Genomic DNA, 21,487 nt, shown 5'->3' on the forward strand with positions numbered 1-21,487 from the left:
TACTCGAATTAATCTACTAACCTGGAAAAAAGTTGCAACACCTGTTATAATGCCTATAATGACAAAATAGAGGGAGAACAAGTTACTCTGTTCTCGAACGTATGAATCATTATCATCTGCTAAAACCTGAGGTAAAATGAAAATTCTAATTAGAAGGAAAATAAAAATTAACAAAAATACTGACTCCAATTATGTCACCGAAAACTAAACCATATACGGGAAGGGCAGACCCAGTGATAACTGATGTAATACATCCCACCAATATATATAACCACTCAGGTCTATTTACTTTTAATATTGATATTATTGAACTTCCTCCGCTTGATTCTTGAACATCTTTATCCTATAAATTAGAATGAAAACAATTTATACTAATATGTACCAAAAAAAAAAACAATAATTAATTAATTCTATATGTCCAAACGATAATTTGGTTAGTGGAACTAGGTAGGTATGTGTAGATTTCAAAATACATATACCTATTCAACATATTATAAAAAAAAAATTAGCAAAAAGTCTTATTAAAATTTGTAACATACACTAAATGAATACGGGAATACGTGAAGAAAAAACTTTGTATCCCTTTTTAAGCAAATTGGGCGCACAGAGGAGTGTGAGATTTGGCATAGTTAAAGTTCACATGGAGGAGTGCAGAAAGATAAAATTTATGTATAATATGTGTTACAAATATGTATATTCATTGCTTAAGTTCATACACTTTAAAAAATTAGCGGAATAAATGCAGAATGAATTTGCCACCACATAGGTTAGTATTGAGAGTTAATTTCATCGTTTTACTGATCAGAAACTTAAATATAAAGGAAGCATTAGTCAATGGAACAAGAATGCGCATCAAGTGTATGCATCGTAATGCTATTGATTGCGAAGTTTTAACTGAAACCACACGCAATAAGAGAATTTTGATTCCACGTATAAATTTAACATAATCCGGTACTATTTTACCATTTAACTTTCAAAGAACTCAATTTCCAATCATACCTGCATTTGCAATGACAATAAATAAGTCCCAAGGACAAACATTCGAAAAATTTGGAATCTTATTGAGGCAGCCAGTTTTTACACAATGGTCAGTTGTACGTTGTAGCAAGTAGACAACATTTATTTTTTAACAGCCCGGTTTTTTTGTTTCACTAATTATACACACTCACAGCTGGCGTAATAGAACAAATTTCAAAAAAAAAATAAATCCAATGATTATAAAGGTAGGTACATTCTTTGACAAAAAAAACCTCAATAACGTTCAAACTTAGATTTTTTATGAATAACGGTCGAATTTCGAGCGCTGGGCGACCTCTAGTATAATGGAAACAGGTGTCTGATGACACAAGTGCGTTCATAAATTCTTTATTTGGCCAATATAACAATAATAAATTAATCCTTACAAGGTTTTCTACTGACGTACTTTCAACCATAGCCGTCTCAGACATTTTTACCACATTACTAACACCGTTTAAAACTTCTTTATTTCCTGAATATGATAAAGAAATACTTGAGTGATTCGTGAAAATATTTGATAACAAAATTACCTGTAAACAGATCTTCGGTTTCACTTAGACATTGCGATACTACCAAACTGTGATAAGCACCCTTTTCTGCCATTAACTGAGCATGATTACCTTCTTCAATCACTTTTCCTTCAGATATCACCACAATTCGATCGGCATTTCTTATCGTTGATAGTCGATGTGCAACTATAATTGTAGTGCATTCACCACTTATCTAAAAACAAAAAGATAAGAAACTAAGTTTTGTTATTGAATTTTTTATGTTACAGCATCAAGGGCCGCTTGTACTTCAGCTTCACTGGTAGTATCCAAAGCTGATGTAGCTTCATCAAGTAAAAGAATTTTTGGTTCACGTATCAAAGCTCTCGCAATGGCAATTCTTTGCTTTTGACCGCCAGAAATTTGCGCTCCCCTCTCACCAATAAGTGTATTGTAACCACGAGGTAAACTTTTAATGAAGTTATGTGCGTTTGCTTTTTTGGCAACCTTTTCGATATCGTCTTGAGTTGCAGATAGATTTCCGTATTTTATATTATCAGCGATGGTTGCTGCAAAAAGTGCTGGCTCTTGTCCAACTACACCAATTTTATTTCTCAGCCATGTCAAGTTTAACTTCGTAATATTGTTGTCGTCGATAGTCACCTAATAAACACAAGTTATTTTATAAAACGTGTAAAATAAAAAAACACAGCGGCTTACAGAGCCTGAGGTAGCATCGTAAAATCTCTGAATCAGTTGGATACAAGTCGATTTGCCACATCCCGAACTTCCTACTAGAGCAACAGTTTCACCTGATTTTATATCCAAATTGAAACCTTGTAAAATCTATAAAAACAAACAAAAACATAATTTCATTAATAAATTTCATATTGCATTTACCTTGACGTCCGGTCTTGAAGGATACTGAAAATGGACATTTTTAAAACTAATATCTCCTCGCATGGTTTTTGGTTTCGTTCCTAAATTTTTATAAAGATTGATTTGTGGTTCAGTATCTAAAATTTCAAAAACTTTTGCTGCCGCACCGCACGCCGTTCCAAATATTTCAAAATATGGAGCGCCTGTTCCAAAGTTCCACGTAGCAATTAAAGTACAGAAGAAAACCTTAAATGAGAGCAATAAGAAGAACAAATCTCTTGGATAAAGGTACGACATACGGCCACCAGGTTTGCCGGCGTATAAGTTATTTCTTCTTTCGGTAAATATCTTTCTTCTAATATTAGCCCAACACCATACCAGAACGACAAAGCATACGAAGCAAAGACAAAAAACCACATGAATCCGTTGCTAATACCAGAAAACAAATTTTTTGTGATATTATTCCTTTTAGCACTTTGCAAATGTTTCTCGTAACGTGTAATTTCTTTTTCTTGGCCATCGAAAGCCACTACAGTTCTGACCGAACTTAAAACTTCTTCGGCAATGCTTCCTGCAGCTCCATACGCCTCCATTTCCTGTCTGGAGAATTTTATAGACAACTGAAAGTAATAACGATCATAATAAATTAAAGTTGGATGAAAAGTGTTATTTACCCACGATACAATCATAGTCACACCAAAAGATACTGGAAGCGAGACTATACATATTAATGCCAATTTCCAACCCAATACAAGAGCCATTATTATACCTGATACAAAAATGCTTTCCAAAAATATAAATGTGGCTACTTTTTCTCCTATTCCTTCTTCAAATTTTGACAAGTTACTAAAAAGAAATAATTTACCCTGCACTTAGATAAATGTATGTGAATTTTACTCGGTAAAAATTGTTGCGAAATCTCCAGTTTTATTAAGATCATACCAAGAAACATCCATATTTAAAGTTTTCTTTAAGATTAGTTTTCGTATATGAAATATCTAAAAAAATAGAGCATATGGAAAACTCTCTTGTATCTTCTTTGTTAACGTTTCTGGCGGATTTAGTATACTAATATAACTTATCCAATACAACAATTATTATAAAATATTCTGGCTAGGTAAACATTTTTGGAAAATATTTCAATTGATTATTTTATTAGTTATTTATGTAGGTATTAAGAGCATAATCAGAAGATTATGGCACGGTGGAATTGTTAAAGCCCGAGGAACGAGGGCTTTTAAATTCCCGAGGGCCATAATCGACAATTATGCCCGTGGTACGCACAACGTTTTATTCTATTTTATAATTTCTAAAAGATTTAAACAAATATTTATAATGTATGATTTTCTTTAATAAAATAATGTTTGATACCATTGTTTGAATAATTAAACCAACCGTTGCTTGGCAGATTTTTGACAGATCTGTGCCATAAAGGCCAATTTATGCCCTCATTTGGGGGCGTATAAAGACGATTATTGACCAAAATAGAATAAAGTTATTTATGTGACGCGCTTAGTAAATTAATCTTTACGGGCTCGCTGGGCCAGTAAGCCCGGTAAAGATTAATTGCTAAGCGAGTTGCATACAACCTTTATTTCCACCTTCGGCCTTTAAATTTCGTTTTTTAATTGTTATTTATGTTTATAAAAATTTTGTAATGAAAGGCGGTGGGGCAATTATACCTACGTTGTCATGGTGTTGAGATAAACAACAAAAATACTGTCAGAAGTTTTGTGAAATTTGTTTACTTAGTTACCACAAATGCCTGTAAACTGTCATTAACTTAGAAGGTGGAAATAAAATTATAAAATATCTACTGGTACATAGTTTCGAAATTCTGATAATTTTATAGCGCCTATTTTTTAGTTGAGATATTTTACATTGTTAAAAAGTAAAAAGAACAAAAAAAGTACCTGTCTTAGGGCGCTATAACTAAAAAATACTCCGGCAAGGTAAGTAGTAATGATCATAAGAATTCCTAAGGCACTGGAGTAAATTGCAAAATCACGTATACCATCATATAGGGTTTCTTCTATAAGCTGAGTTTCGTTAGGATCGTTAGTTTTATTTATCCCAGCAGCATATTCTACAATAACTCCAGTAACATCTCCAAATAGGGTCATAACATAAGGTTGGATAATGCCGCACACTACTGCGCATATAGTGCCCAAAGCAATAAAAATTTTATCTTGAAATGTGGCATACCGAAACTAAAAGTTAATTTACATAAGTTTATGTTCAAATTTCAAGAAAATACTTACTAGCTGGAAATACGAAACGTTTCTTTCATATTTTTTTGGTACTGCTTTCCCGATCTTCACTTTCTTTTTCATGACTTCCCTAAAAATTACAATTATCAATAATAACAATAATAACATTGAATTTAATTATGTATAATATTTTTAATTGATTCAAAAAAATCGGTATTCACGCACAGTTATCTATGCGTGTAGTGGGCCATATTATTACATACATTTTTTTACAGTGTAAGATGGAAACTATAGAAACCATACATAAATAAACATCATAATCTACATACTATGAGCATGGCTTATTTTGATTTTATAACTTATCTAATTTTTTTAAACGAACAAAAATTTCTCCTATGATGTAAATAAATATTATTGAATATACTAATGTCAAGGTTTTGTTAACACTTAGATTATTGATATAGTAGAACATAAATAATAGGTATTAGTACAGTAAAATGTTACAGCATTAAACTTTCAAAAATACATTTATCATAATTTTCTTTTTGTTTTTTGGTTATTTGTTACGTCCAGAATGAAGTTTCTAAAACGCAATTTGGATGATTGTTAAAATACAAATGGATAGATAATAATATCAAAAATAAACAAATAGGTGACACAACTTGCACATAAGTGCCGAAGTAAAGATTCCGTTTTCTTCAAGACATCAAGTTCGAAATTAAATAGTAATTATTTATTAAAATTTAATATAAAATAACATTTTTAATTTACAATGCGAACATTTCCGATAATAATGCGGAATCTGGAAAAGTGACCCGAATGCTTGCAGCGTTTCCACGTTGAATGGCAAGGGAAATCCTCTCAAAAAGGAATTTCTTAGATTTTGAATCCCCTGATTCCGCGATAAGTCGTTCTCCGATGACATTAATGAAATCTATTGTTTCTTTGCACCAAGGAATTAGTTTTAGATATTAGTAAAATTAAATTTATAAAATAACAAGGAAGTTCTCGATATCATTCTTATACATATTACACATATGGCACAGATTAATTTACAGTGCCCCTAGATTAGGTTAATCTGAAATATTCATGAAGGCGATAACGAAGGTTCTAAGCATTTCGTAAACCTTGAAATTGATATATTATGTATGTTATCTTTTGCATGTAATAAACGGTAAATATACAATGCAATTTTTTTGAATGTTGCATTGGGAATTACATGGTAAAAATATGAGTTTGCAATATTACAACTTTGAGAACAGGTTAGCTTTGAAGTCAATCTTCGTAAACAGTTTCCTAAAGCGATCGGTCTAATTCCTCCATCTTTCTTATGAAAGGCACATAAAGACGCACCATATAATAAATGACAAATTTCTGAAGGAAGTTGGCCAGACAATATAAAATTGCATAGTTTTGTTAAAGCTCTGAGTGCCTGCTGGAAAGGAATTGATAGCTTGTCGAACGTTTTGCACATTGACTATTAAAGAAAAGTCTCCTGGTTTGACAGCATCTGGGAAAAAAGTTCGCGAGATGGTGAAGGATGTTTTTTTTTATTCCTCGGCAACATCTTCATTGAATGAAGCTAATGACTAATGAGTCAGTCATCCGAACACAATAATTTAACAGCTCCTTTGATATCAAAATCGGTTACTTCTGCTTCCACTTTCTTAACTAATGATAAATTTGTACGATTCTTAGAAACAGTATTTCGAATATTTTTATTTTTGTTTTTCTAACCCCTAATTTGACACTTCGCTCATGGGATAATTTATCAATTGAAACGAAAGAGTGAGTGAAAATGTTTTTGTGTGGTAAAAACTTTACAGTTTTTTAAAGAAAGAATGATCTCTGTTCTAATGCCACCAGTTTTTATTGTTTTTCATTCAAGTACATATTTTAATCGAGTAATTCTTTTTTCGTGCTTCGCTAACAATGAGCAGGTATGAATTTTAGGATTCAAACCATATTTACTTTTAATCCTGTATCAGTAATGCTAATGAGCACCGTTATTTTTCTGTCCTCAAGGTGGATTTAAACTGTATATTACAATGCGATAATGCATTTTTGAACTGCCGCAAAATTAGATCACTCATATTTGACAAATGCAAATTCAATGACAGGTTTAGTGGATTTCGAATTTTTTCACCAAATGTTGGTGAAGCCATAGCCAGACTGTGGTAGGCCATTCCATAGCACACTGTCTTGGTCAGTGTCATGGCCTGGTAAATGAAGATCGCCTTGATTTCAATCATCGAATGAATCGAAATAATCGCTTTGAATAATCCAAATATTATTCAATTTTCCAATAATTATGGATGATGCGCATGCGCAGTTTTGCATTTATCTTACGCCGTCCCGAGTCCGACACACGTCAATAGTTCTATGTTACTCAGATCGACGGTTTAGAGTGAGATGCATAGAGCAAAGGCAACGAACTTGTTTGACATGTGTTGAAAAGAGATAGCTACATACACGTAGTTCGTGTTATAAAATGATACAATTGCATATATTTTGAGAATGAACTATACATAATGACTATTTTTTGTAACCATAAAAAAACATTTTTGCAATATTGGAATGTGCCATCAAGGTAAATATTATCTACCTGAAAAAAAAATCATGATTTCATCTCTTTGGCCCTCGATCGCTACCTGAAAGATCCCTTCGGTAGCGGCCAGTGGTTGAATTCGACCATCAGATTAACACAAATTAGGGATGGTGGTCCAACTCGGTGACACCCATTCGAAGGTAATAGGTATTTCAGATTCTCTAATTTTTATTTATTTTGAAGATTTAATTTCGTAGTTCTTTTCTTACACTTCTTTGAGGATTCATCTATTAAAAAAAACTGGGCTTTCTTTTCAAAAGTTTCCACTTAATTTGTTTTAAATTTGGCATTTAACGATTGAGGAAACGCGTTCTCGCCAAAGCGACCTCTTCCAAAATAGTTTGAAAAAAGACTTTTCATTCATCATTTGTTATTGGGGGCCCTCTTAGTCAGGGAGGCTCCGACAGTATACATCGTACTCAAATTGCTGTGGACCGGTGCAGAGCCACCCTCAAGGAAAACGAATCGTTGAAAAACAGTTTACAATTGAAAAGAGCTTCTCATAAGTCTGATGACATCTTCCGTTTTTTCTTTCCCCGATATTATTCTACACTTGACGGAGAGTTTCTTTGAGGATTCGCGAGGATTGGCAACATGTTGCCTGCAACATTTTTTAGTAATGTTGCCGATCATTACTAAAAAATGTTGCAGTTAACATGTTGCCAATTGTTGCCTTGGTGTAAGGCCGCCTTAACAGAGGAGACAATTCAAAACATGGATTATATGTTTTGCAGTAAGTACTTTATAAATTTATTTATCCATTAGTCAAATTTCAATTCACCGGCCGCAAGTCAAATTTCATTCCATCAAAACTTAAATGAAACATCCACCAAAGAAATCATTAAATGTTTAAATTCACTCATTTATTTATAATTGTTATTGGAAGCAAACCCCGCCAAACACTTCAATTCTTTAGAATTGCTAATATCCTCCAACGAAAAAAAAAAAGATTTGAATATTTCTTCAAAGCTGTGCAATACCGCCACATATTGTAATTAGCTTAGAAGGCCTTAGAAAGCATCCACGAGGGTTTTAAGAGAGTAGTTGCACACTCATCTGTAGTGATGTAGGTACTAGGTACACATGAAAAAATACACAAAAGAAGGGTGAACAATTCATTACCTCAAAACAAAATCTTCGTCGTTCAGAACCAAACTTGATATTACATTTTTAATTAATTAATTAAATCACATTATAAACGGTATCAAGTAGTCAGCGTCATTAATATTTTTGGTTGCGTACAAAATAAATTCAGAAATAAGCCTTATGTGACTTGCCATGTATTATTTGCACGATACTGATCAGTAGTTAGTATTTTAAAATGCGCAGTTACATTTATTGTGTATCAAGTGTGAAAAATTGCAAATTTCTCACGAGTGTGTAACGTGGCAAATTATTGCTCACGGCAATTTCTAGACGCTGTGAGCTGTGTCTTTCTTGTCGTGCAAACGACGAGAAAAATGTATCTTTAAATAAATTTATTTAAATACTTAATGAGAATTTGATATTTTATTCGGAATCGTATTGTAATATGCGCATTCCTAACCTTATTCGAGGGCGGAAAGTTAACCATTTCTTTTTATCTTTTCTTCCCTCTCTTGGTCAGTAATAGCCCACTTTCCGCCCTGTTATGACGTGTTTCCAGTGGCGTACACGAATTGTCGAAAAACGGTAGAAATGAAATTGCACCAAATTAATTGTTTATTTGCTAAAAATGTAATGATTCCGAATAAAATAATATACAAACCTCGGTGGGAAGGTGTTTCCTTCCTGACTCGAGCATTAGTTCACCTCGGCTACGCCTTGGTAAACTGTATTAGCTGTCGACAGGAATGAAACACTTTCCACCTCAGTATGTAATCTACTATTACTCTGCACCTAAGTATGAAATACTTATGATTTTCAATACCATGTATAATTTTACTTATCATTAAAATTATTTGTTTTGTAAATAAGTATATGTCAAAATACTATGATGCAAGCGATAAAAAACAATAAAAAATGTACAAACATATCAAAAAACTTACGTGTTGTCAACGCCGTATGCGTTAAGGGTACAAACACAAGTAGGATATCTGTTTACCGATTACCACCGTTGATCACCACTGATAATTTTGTTTAGTAATGTAGCGGCACATTACAAAAGCGAGCTTTTAGACTTGACTGTCGATAACACGCACTCGGTTATCGCAAATACTACATATTTTTTAAATTTATTAGCGAGCAGTTAAAATGTAGGATTATGAAAAAATGGTTAAGGAACTTCAATATGGCATAAAAATTAAAAAGTTCCACAGTAGGTAACACGTTAGTAGTAGAAAAGCGTTAAGAGACAAATCGCAAAGGTAATGGGATGAGTATGGAGCTAAATATTTTTTTTATTATTAACACTTTTTGCAAACAGTGTAAGAGTGTCTCACTTTCAAGCGAACTTTAAAAACGCAACAGAAAAACTACCTCTTTCACCCAAATATGCGGATCATAAATTATGTCGGAAAAGGTCCTTAACTCGGGGGTGGTTTTTAACACAAGTGAGACAGCAGGTACGAGTACGAGAGTGACGGCAGGTGAATAATCTGTGGCCCGGGAGTGGTGCAATGAAGCAGGCTTTCTGATAGCCGGTGATAGATAAAGTTACCAATTGTTTCGGTAACTGGGTGATAGCAGGTTTGGGCAACCTGGGCTATGATGTCAGTACCATCAATGGCACCTCTCGCAGATACCATGGTATAATTCCTGGTAATCGTTTACTTTAGCTACTTTTGGAATTTTCGCGTTTTTTCTGGCCAGACACGCTTAGGGCGTCCTCCTACATCGTTTCCCACCACTCAAACAAATTTTTTTTTTTCCAAGTTCTACATGAAGCTTAGTAGCTCGTGGTTAAAATTTTGCCGCGCCTTTCTGAGACAACCTGTATATTACCACTCTATCAGTCATATAACTTTTTCTATTATTTATTTGTAGGTTAAAAGTAGAAAAATATACTTATAATTGGGATTGGGTTCGACATAATTTCTATAATAACAACACTAGTTTGTACCCTTTACATAATGATAAAATTTCCAAAAAGGTCTTCCTTTGGGAGATAAAATTCAAATTTGGTACGAAAGCTGCTACCCATCTATGTGTACTTCAAATTTCAAACACTAGCCGTTTCCGAACTACCACTATTGGTTGAACAATGTTAATATTGGAAAAAGGAACAGACTTTAAGGATGTAATAAGTACTGTTACGATTTAAATCGCCGCGCGCTTGTAAATCTTCGCGATTTCTCTAGAATATCCTAGAACCCATCGCGACGGAAACGTACACGGACTTCCGCCATGTCCCGGATCTACCGACCAGCTAAGTCCAAACGGAGCAGTGGTGACCCTTCAATTCTCTAGGCCGTGGCTTCCACATTTTATTCTTATTTTACGGATAGATTAACTTTCCACGTTTTCTATCACCTCTCATTTTTATTGCATTTCATTTCATTTATATTCAATGACCAACTCATTGAAAACATTTTATTACTCATTTCGTCACTGTTTCATTGCCAGTTGTATATAATCCATTTTTGAATCAATTTTTAATTTTAGGTCAGCTCAGCTGGAAGTGATCTCGTCAGCATCGAGCTATCGGCGAGCACCAAAATTTCTTGGGACCTTTCTTTATCGGGCTGATAAAGTTCAACGACTCCAGTTGTCGACCGGCAGTAAATCCGGAACTCGCTGAAGGGAAGGAGGAAGAGCTCGACATCCTACCTTCACCGGAGGGCGGTGTAATCGTTTTAGCTTCCGAAAAAGGGTCGGCCTTCCACCCCCTTATAATTTCGTGACTTGCTGTCAACGGTGTCGGAAGATTGGCTCGTTGGGTTCACGTCAAACAGGGAAGCTCGTGGTATAATTAGTTATATTTTGTCCGGGATAAAGTAGAAGAAAATTAGACAGCGACAGGTTTCTTTTTCAGATCGTCAAGTTTTCTTTGCAGATTGTACCATTTCGTTAAGTTGTGCTAGATAAGAATTGTACATTTCTAGGTTTCATTTCATTTTATCGTAATCTTGTCTTGTAACAAAAATTTCACGTGACAATCTGTAAATAAAAACCTTTCTCCACGAATTTTTTGTGTATCATTTCTCGTACTCCGGACAGTTCTCACAATTTTTCAGCCTCAGTCAACGATACTCGTGGTTCGCGTTGTAAACCCAGTCGAAGCCCACGACCTGTTCGTTATACCCCTGAACATTCCGGATTTGTAACCGGTAACAGGGTTGTCCAGTTTCGGGAGAGTAATTTATAAAGTAGCAGTACCTACCTATTTGCATCACATGATTCTAGGATGAAATAGACTCAATACAAAATAAATTGAATTATGCTTCAAAAATGTTGGCGGGAATTGGCTCTACCTCGAGCTCAAATTCCAACAACACTTTAAATTTCAACAATCCTGCACCTCCTAGTAAAACAACTAACTACAGGGTCATTATAAATGATTGTCCCATCGTAGGTGGCTGTGCGCAATGCTTTAGGTGCGCCGGTACGCCCACTAGTTGTGACAAACATTTATAATGACCCCGTAACTCGCCAGAAGTTGCAAATTTAAATTCTAGAAAGCCGATTTGTACAAAACTTGAAATTAATCATGCCCAAAGCTGTACTTTTAATATTACCATTAACAAATAAATTATGATACAAATTCTGTCGTTTAAACTTAAAATTTGCAGGTAAATTGGGAGCAAAGTAACTTTTTCTACTCATAGACTCAAAATCGGTATTTTCCGATTGTCCTTGGAGTGCGGCAACAACGATTTCCCAAACGCGGTGTTTTTTACTGCAGCAAAAATTAGGGGAAATTACTCGTACATTGTAAGATTGGTGTTTAATGAGGTAGACAGGCGGAAAAATAAGCTCTGCAAGGTTGCCTAAAGGAATAAATGAACGAAATTTGTATAATACATATTTATTTATCCAACCGATTGCAAAATCAAATCGGTATTAATTTATGAAAAAAGTTGTTGTCGATTATTTTTGACCTGCTTGTAACTTATAAAATTCGTAATATAAACCCTTCTTTTCCAACAATTCAGGGTGTTTACCCATTTCAGCTACAGTTCCTTCATTCAAAACACAAATGACGTCAGCATCTTGAATTGTAGTCAATCTGTGCGCGATTGTAATGCAAGTTCTATTTTGTTTAGCATTGTCAAGTGCTTCTTGTACAATCTGTAGAAATAAAGTATTTGTTATACATTTATTTATTTAAAAGCCTTTTAATTTCATACCTTTTCGCTTTCATTGTCCAGTGCAGAGGTCGCCTCGTCCAAAAGAAGAATGCGGGGATTTCTGATTAAAGCTCGAGCAATTGCGATCCTTTGCTTTTGACCTCCCGACAATTGCGTTCCTTTGCTTCCCAAAGAAGTTTCATAACCCTTTATGTTTTCAAGATGAACAATAAAAATATCAAAAACGTTTGTTTTACTCACCAATGGAAGTGATGAAATGAAACTGTGTATGTTTGCTGATTTTGCAGCTTCAATGATTTCATCCATACTAACTGTTCGGTTATTTGCCCCGTAAGCAATATTTTCAGCAATTGTTCGGTCAAATAGATTGGGTTCTTGTGACACAATACCTAGATGTGATCTTAAATTATTTATATCCACGTTTTTCACATCTTCACGTTCGAGTGAAACTTCTCCATTGTCTGGGTCGTAGAAGCGTTCCAGTAGTTGAATAATTGTCGATTTACCACAACCACTGGACCCCACTAAAGCTACCGTTTTGCCATGTAAAATGTCTATATGTAATCCGTTAAGAACTGAAACTGTTGGTCGGGTAGGATATGCAAAATATACATTCGTATACTTTATGTCTCCTTTCACCTGAAAAAAATATTTGTGTAATCATTGCCTTTCAACTATCAGTAATGGCAGCAATTTTCATTCTGTTGTAAAATAAGTTTTGGATGTCAACAAAGTACTGTTAGACTATGCTACGCACATCACTGTGGTGTAGATGCAAAGGCTGGGAAGCGTTTTTAACTTCAGGAACTCTTCTCATCAACGCAAAAATACGATCAGCTGCCATTAAACCCTTCTGAAAGTTTGGAAAAAAAGAAAATGCGGCGCCAATGGACCATGAGCCGACTATTACAGTTTCCGACACTCTATAATAAACATAAATTAGATGAAATACCTTCAATAGTAATTTATTTTTTACTTAAAAACCACTCCATAATCAAGGTTTGCAGTTACAATCAAATTTGCACCATATCCCATTCCAAGAGGATACGCAAAAGCCATTACACTTCGTGCAACACCCATTACAATAGATCTAAAATGCATTTGCTTCTTTACACTTTTTACATATAGTGACAGTTCTGTCACATAATTTTCGTAAAATACTTTTTCACAACCCAAAGATGCTATTGTCCTGATGTTTCCAATTACTTCAACTGCTATCTAAACGTATAAATATATAACGTGAATATTAAAAGGATACTGTTACTTTTACTTACTTTTGCAGAATTCTCTAAATATGTTTGATTTACTTGGGAATCGCTCTGTGTAAATTTTTGTTCGAAGAAAACAGACAACAAAATAATTGGTGAGATAGAAATTAATACTAATGCTAATTTCCATTCAAAGTAAAGAGCCATTGTGTTGACTATAATAAATGTTGAAAGAGAGTTTAATAGTGTTCCGATTCGAATTCCAACTGCCTGGGCGTAAAATATTAAATAACATCGAAAAAATTTATTTTGCGTCTTGTAAAGTCTTTACAGTACTAGTCCGAAAAATTCAATTTTCCTGCGCGTAAATAAGCAGGGAAATGTTGTTTGCAAGACTATTTCCGGAAAATAAAATTATTACATAATTCAAATAGAAAAACTAAATTGTAATTTGGAAAAGTGCCCCGAATGCTTGCAACGTTTCCACGTTGAATGGCAACGGAAATTCTCTGGAAAAGGAATTTCCTTGATTTTGAACCGCCTGATTCCGCATTATTATCGGAAATTTTTGTATTGTAAAACTAAACTGTTATATACTCTAGTTGTAATTAAATTTAAAATTAAAAGACACAAAATTTGGTAGATAGTTTTAATAAAGTTTGCCATAAACTACAACTACTACTTACATCTTGTACACTAGCTGCTTCTCCAGATAATTTTGCGCATAATGCTCCAACACCATTTTCTTTTCGATCAAACCAAGCCATTTCTTGAGATAACATAGCTCGAAACATGTTTCCTCTTACTCGCTTCGTTAACTTCTCTCCGGCAATAGCAAAGCAGTACATCTGCACAATTACAATCACTCTTAACTTAGGTGCTCAAATTCCTCGAGTTAATCTACTAACCTGGAAAAAAGTTGCAACACCTGTTACAATGCCTATAATGACAAAATACAGGGAGAACAAATTACTCTGTTCTCGGACGTGTGAATCATTATCATCTGCTAAAACCTTAGGTAAAATGAAAACTTGTAATTAGAAAGAAAATAAAAATTAACAAAAATACTGACTCCAATTATGTCGCCGAAAAGTAAACCATATAGAGGAGGGGCAAACCCAGTGATAACTGATGTAATACATCCCACCAATATATAAAACCACTCAGGTCTATTTACTTTTAATATTGATATTATTGAACTTCCTCCGGTTGTTTCTTGAACGTCTTTATCCTATAAATTAGAAAAAAAAAGCAATTTATACGAATCTGTACAAAAATAACAATAATTAATTAATTCTATACAGTGTGTCCCCGGATGGATGAAACGACTCTCGTAAAAGATAAAAAGTTCTTGATTTAAATTTTCATTTTCTGAGTTTCAGGCCTGCTTGGTTAAAAACTAGTTTCTAACATAATTTTACTTTTAAAAAATCAAGTATGCCTTGGAAATTTTCAAAAAACCAATTTTCCTGTAGAGTAAAATGCCTTTTATGTGACAAATACGATAAAAAGTTATTAAGAATAGTTGTTTAGAATCAACATTTAAGCCCCTATACTAAAATTCAAAATCATCGGCCCACTATGAGTGTTCATTTTTTAAATGTTTATTTCACAAATCAAATAATTTTATTTTTAACAGTTCCCTTATTATGAGTAAAAAAAATCACCTTTAGATTATTACTATGAATTACTGGCTTGACACTAATAAGTTATAGTTAAATAAAAGTAAATTTAAGCTCGGTTTATTATTCACCTTCAAGTAAATTTATCTGGCCAGTAGTTGCTATGATTTACAATCTGCTATTGGTAGATCCATGGTAATTACCATTCAAATAAAGTTACTTGAATGTGAATAAACAGGGCCTTAAACTTTGATTAAATAGAAAAAAAAATGAAAACTCATAGTTGGCCGATGATTTTGAAATTTGGTCTAGGAGCCTAGATGTTGATTCTGAACAACTTTTCTTAATAACCTCGTGTTTACCACATAAAAGGCACTTTACTCCACAGTAAAATAGGTTTTTTGAAAATTTCCAAGGTATACTAACTAAACCCCAAAATAGTAGTTTATTTGACGAGTTTGTGTGTAAATTGGGCTTTTTTTGGCACGAGTTGGCGAGAGACACGAGCGTTTTAAAGGCCCATGAGTGCCAAAAAAGGCCCAATTTACACACGAACGAGTTGAATACAACGTTTTTTTTTTGTTAGACGGCCCCTTAAAGGCTCCAAATCGCTTAAAACCTTTAAAATTAGCTTGACGTTTCGTTTTGACAAGTTGTGACATTTATCAAAATCGGTTCACACGGGAGAAAATTCTCAAATTCTGACAGTGTCGAACAGAAAATAGTTATTTTTATATTAAGTGCGCGAAGAGAGTGTTTTTTGTGCATGAAAAGGTCTTTTACGCCGAGACGAAGGTCGAGGCAGTATAAGCCTTTGAATTAATTTAAATTAATTAATTAATTAATTTAAATTAATTGATTCAAAAAATTGCAATTAAAAATTCAAATTTTTGAAGGAACTCTGAAGTTTCAATGCAGTGACCATGTTGCTAGGTAACTAATAAAAAACAGTGCGTGAAATGAAAAACAGAAATAGTTGTATGCGTGAAATTGCATTTCACACACTGTTTTGTATGGTTTCTATGGTTTCGATCTTACTAACAATGCAAAAAAAAATACACGTCAGAAAATGACCCACTTCAGGCACAGATAACTATGCGTGAATTTCAATTTTTTGAATCAATTATAGAAATATGTTCCGTTACAATCGGTAAGTAACTGGTATTTAAATGACAGCTGACAGTTTGGTTACTGAAAATCTGGTACTAAAGGAATGGTCTGGTTATGCTTTTCGTACGAAATTTAAATTTGTTGTAAAATACTTACGGATTCTTGTTTCATTTTGAATCAAGTTACTCGATAAAATGTACTAAACTATTATAAAGAATCTTTAGTTCTGAATAGTAGTAATCAGCTAACGTTGAGGTCAAAATTTTTTTTAACCGAAATGACCGAACTAAATTCGCCGGTCGTTTTGGTGACAGATAAGTTACCATTTTCAGTTGACAGACATTCCGTAACTATCCATATTTCAGGAATCTGTTAGTATCGGAACAGTTAACCAAAAATTCGGTTGCAAATGTCCAGTAACGGAACATATTCTAAATATTAAATCGATTTTTTTTTATCTTTTACAAGTCGTTTCACCTATCCGGGGACACAATGCATGTCAACTAAGTCCAAACGACAATTCGATCAGTGGAACTAAATATGTAGATTTCAAAACGCATTCAACTTATTGGAAAAAAAATAGCAAGCATCTTATTAAAATTTGTAACATACACAATACAATGGAAACAGGTCTCTGTTCAGAAATTGTCTTTATTTGGCCGATATCAATAATCAATACTTACACGATTTTCTTCTGACGTACTTTCAGTCTTAGCAGGCTCAGACGCTTTTGCCACATTGCTAACACCGTTTGAAACTTCTTTATCTTTTGAATATGATAAATAAACACTTAAGTGATTCGTGATAATATTTGATAACAAAATTACCTGTCAACACCTCTTCGGTTTCACTTAGACCTTGAGATACTACCAAACTGTGATACGCACCCTTTTCTGCCATCAACTGAGCATGATTACCTTCTTCGATCACTTTTCCTTCAGATATCACCACAATTCGATCGGCATTTCTTATCGTTGATAGTCGATGTGCAACTATAATTGTAGTGCATTCACCACTTATCTAAAAACAAAGATAAGAAACTAAATTTTGTTATTATTGAATTTTTTATGTTACAGCATCAAGGGCCGCTTGTACTTCAGCTTCACTGGTAGAATCCAAAGCTGATGTAGCTTCGTCAAGTAAAAGAATTTTTGGTTCACGTATCAAAGCTCTCGCAATGGCAATTCTTTGCTTTTGACCGCCAGAAATTTGCGCTCCTCTCTCACCAATAAGTGTATTGTAACCACGAGGTAAACTTTTAATGAAGTTATGTGCGTTTGCTTTTTTGGCAGCCTTTTCGATATCGTCTTGAGTTGCAAATAGATTTCCATATTTTATATTGTCAGCGATGGTTGCTGCAAAAAGTGCTGGCTCTTGGCCAACTACACCAATTTTATTTCTCAGCCATGTCAAGTTTAACTTCGTAATATCGTTGCCGTCGATAGTCACCTAATAAACACAAGTTATTTGATAAAACTTGTCAAATAAAAAAACACAGTGGCTTACAGAGCCTGAGGTAGCATCGTAAAATCTCTGAATCAGTTGGATACAAGTCGATTTGCCACATCCAGAACTTCCTACTAGAGCGACAGTTTCACCTGATTTTATATCCAAATTGAAACCTTGTAAAATCTATAAAAACAAACAAAAACAAAATCTCATTAATAAATTTCATATTGCATTTACCTTGACGTGCGGTCTTGAAGGATATTGAAAATGAACTCTTTTAAAACTAATATCTCCTCGCATGGTTTTCGGTTTCGTTCCTAAATTTTTATAAAGATTGATTTGTGGTTCAGTATCTAAAATTTCAAAAACTTTTGCTGCAGCACCGCACGCAGTTCCAAATATTTCAAAATATGTAGTCCCTGTTCCAAAGTTCCATGTAGCAATCCAAATACAGAAGAAGATCTTAAATAAAAGTAATAAGAGATAAAATCTCTTGTAGAAAGGCAAGACATACGGCCACCATGTTTGCCGGCGTATACGTTATTTCTTCTTGTGGTAAATTTCTTTCTTCTAATATTAGCCTAACACCATACCAGAACGTCAGAGCATACGAAGCAAAGACAAAAAACCACATGAATCCGTTGCTAATACCAGAGAACAAATTTCTTGTGATATTATTCCTTTTAGCACTTTGCAAATGTTTCTCGTAACGTGTAATTTCTTTTTCTTGGCCATCGAAAGCCACTACAGTTCTGACCGAACTTAAAACTTCTTCAGCAATGCCTCCTGCAGCTCCATACGCCTCCATTTCCTGTCTGGAGAATTTTGTAGACAACTGAAAGTAATAACGGTCATAATATTATAGTTGGATGAAAAGTGTAAAATTTACCCACGATACAATCATAGTCACACCAAAAGTTAGTGGAAGCGAGACCATACATATTAATGCCAATTTCCAACCCAATACAAGAGTCGTTATTATACCTGATACAAAAATGCTTCCCAAAAATATAAATGTGGCTACTTTTTCTCCTATTCCTTCTTCAAATTTTGACAAGTTACTAAAAATAAATAATTTACCATGCAATTAGCTAAATGCATGTGAATTTTACTCGGTAAAGGTGGTTGCGAAATCTCCAGTTTTATTAAGATCGTACCAAGAGACATCCATATTTAAAGTTTTCTTAAAAATTTGTTTTCGTATATGAAATATCTAAAAAAATACAGCATATTGAAAACTCTCTTGTATCTTCTTTGTTAACGTTTCTGATGGATTTGGTATACTAATATTACTTATCTAATAGAACAATTATTATAAAATATTCTGGCTAGGTGAAAATGTAAAACGATTTTTGCAAAATTTTCCCAAAAAATTGTCGCAACATATCGAATTTCGAAAATATTGTTTGTTTCATGATCAGAAAAAATATCTACACAAACGTAAACGTCCTAACATAATACTGACATTATTATTATTAACATAATAATAAGTTATAAATTTATAAGTTATAAATTTTAAAGGCACACAAGGAGAAGTCGTTAAAATTTTAATAGTAACAGGACATATTAACAGGGTCGTTAATTTTTTAACATAACATCGCTTTACAGAATACGATTTGCGATTATGGCCGTTATTTTATAACATCGTGTTAAAAAATAACATATTAGTTACAGAATAGGCCTCAAGATGTATATCATTTTTGCTTCATTTATTTCTGGCATTTTTAAATAATGCAAAAATACATTTACTGTTACGACAATTTTTTGGCGCAGTATACAGGTGACCCAAAAGTACCGCCTTTCCTTGAAGATGCGTCATCTAGAAGTGTTATGGAGTACTGAAAAATAGTTTAAAAAATTCAATATCTACTTCGACGGTGACTCCTGAAATGCTTGAGCGCGTTCACGGCAACATAGTTAAGAGAGCCAACGCATGTTTAGACGCAAATAGGCAAAATTTTGAAAATTTTTTTTTAATAAAATAATTTTTGTTGAAGTGTTTGCTTGTTGTGTTACCTCATCAAAATATTTGCCTAGGTATTCAATAATACAATGTTATTACGTATTCTCAGGTTACAGCTTTTTTTTTAATTTTAAAATTGCGTATATTTCCTAAATGGAGGGTCTGGATTATAAAAAAATATTTTTCCAGCACTCTACCATATCCCTAAATGACGTACCTTCAAGGAAAGGCGGTACTTTTGGGACTAATACATAGTTTCTAATTTCTAATGATTTTTTTATCGCCTATTTTTTAGTTGAGATATTTTACATTGTTAAAAAGTAAAAAGAACAAAAAAAAATACCTGTCTTAGGGCGCTATAGCTAAAAAATACTCCGGCAAGGTAAGTAGTAATGATCGTAACAATTCCTAAGATACTGGAGTAAATTGCAAAATGACGTATACCGTCATATAGGATTTCTTCTATAAGCTGAGTTTCGTTAGGATTGTTAGTTTTATTTATCGCGGCGGCATATTCGACAATAACTCCAGTAACATCTCCAAAAAGGATCATAACATAAGGTTGGATAATGCCGCACACTACTGCGCATATAGTGCCCAAAGCAATAAAAAATTTTTCTTGTAATGTGGCATACCGAAACTAAAAGTTAATTTACATAAGTTTATGTTCAAATTTCAAGAAAATACTTACAAGCTGGAAATACGAAATGTTTCTTTCATCTTTTTTTGGTACAGATTTCTCGATCTTCAGTTTCTTTTTCATGAATTCCCTAAAAATTGCAATTATCAATAATAACAATAATAACATTGCATTTAATTATAATATGCGGTTTACAATCGATAATTGATAAATGTAAGATTTGCGGAACAGAAGGGGAAACAATTGAACACATCATTTCTTCTTGCACCGTTTTTGTTCAAAGCGAATATAAGAAACGTCACGATATATAGGCAAAAATTATACACATGAATTTAGCTGTTAAATTCAATTTATTAAAGAATACACAACCACATTATAGTTATACACCAGAAAGTTGTTTGGAAAATGACAATTACAAATTATATTTTGATCGTACAGTTTTAACTGACATTCATATTAAGCATAACAGACCAGACATTATTATTTTAAATAAACAACAAAAGCAAGCATATCTTTTAGATATAGCTGTTCCAAATTCACATAATATAACACAAACATATAACTCAAAAATTAATAAATATTTAGAGCTCTCCGTTGCTATGAGAAATCTTTCGATTTTACCACTTGTAATTTCAGCAACGGGAATAGTACCCCAATCTCTTTTTAAAAATTTAAAAATTCTGGATTTAGGTAACACATTGGTAGTTGAGATTCAAAAAGGTATATTATTATACTCATGTCACATCGTGAGGAAGTTCCTTAACATTGACACAGAACATAATAAAACACAACAAAGTCAAAATGTGGAGGCCAGACGCCGGTAATTATACTGATTAGCACTGCACTATTACGTGATAGTAATATCCGTAATAGTGTATGTACTCCGGCAAAATTGCCGTGCCGCCGGGTGGTGGAGGGTTCAGTTTTTAATTGATTCAAAAAAAATGGTATTCACGCACAGTTATCCATGTGTGTGGTGGGTCATTTTCGTACATACATTTTTTTTAACACTGTTGTAAGCTTGAAACTATAGAAACCAAACATAACAGTGTGTGAAATGCGATT

At 33.6% G+C, this 21,487-nt stretch overlaps 1 protein-coding gene across 1 annotated transcript in view; it reads right to left on the reverse strand.

Annotated features, from left to right (window-relative positions):
- Window positions 1-21,487, reverse strand: part of LOC138129408 (uncharacterized) — a 202,861-nt gene that overhangs the window by 176,498 nt on the left and 4,876 nt on the right. Inside the window, 32 exon segments of the mRNA XM_069045700.1 lie at window positions 22-126; window positions 185-343; window positions 1,404-1,489; window positions 1,548-1,740; window positions 1,794-2,168; window positions 2,226-2,351; window positions 2,406-2,630; window positions 2,684-3,004; window positions 3,059-3,230; window positions 3,282-3,382; window positions 4,298-4,594; window positions 4,646-4,724; window positions 9,230-9,288; window positions 12,213-12,410; window positions 12,470-12,616; window positions 12,671-13,069; window positions 13,188-13,353; window positions 13,407-13,648; window positions 13,705-13,908; window positions 14,325-14,486; window positions 14,547-14,651; window positions 14,711-14,869; window positions 17,054-17,136; window positions 17,198-17,390; window positions 17,445-17,819; window positions 17,877-18,002; window positions 18,057-18,281; window positions 18,334-18,654; window positions 18,709-18,880; window positions 18,932-19,032; window positions 20,126-20,422; window positions 20,474-20,552. Coding sequence (XP_068901801.1) covers window positions 22-126; window positions 185-343; window positions 1,404-1,489; window positions 1,548-1,740; window positions 1,794-2,168; window positions 2,226-2,351; window positions 2,406-2,630; window positions 2,684-3,004; window positions 3,059-3,230; window positions 3,282-3,382; window positions 4,298-4,594; window positions 4,646-4,724; window positions 9,230-9,288; window positions 12,213-12,410; window positions 12,470-12,616; window positions 12,671-13,069; window positions 13,188-13,353; window positions 13,407-13,648; window positions 13,705-13,908; window positions 14,325-14,486; window positions 14,547-14,651; window positions 14,711-14,869; window positions 17,054-17,136; window positions 17,198-17,390; window positions 17,445-17,819; window positions 17,877-18,002; window positions 18,057-18,281; window positions 18,334-18,654; window positions 18,709-18,880; window positions 18,932-19,032; window positions 20,126-20,422; window positions 20,474-20,545 — 6,045 coding nt within the window. The 5' untranslated portion in view covers window positions 20,546-20,552.

This window comes from Tenebrio molitor, chromosome 4, assembly GCF_963966145.1.
Source record: "Tenebrio molitor chromosome 4, icTenMoli1.1, whole genome shotgun sequence".
In the NCBI taxonomy this organism is placed as follows: Eukaryota; Metazoa; Arthropoda; class Insecta; order Coleoptera; family Tenebrionidae; genus Tenebrio; species Tenebrio molitor.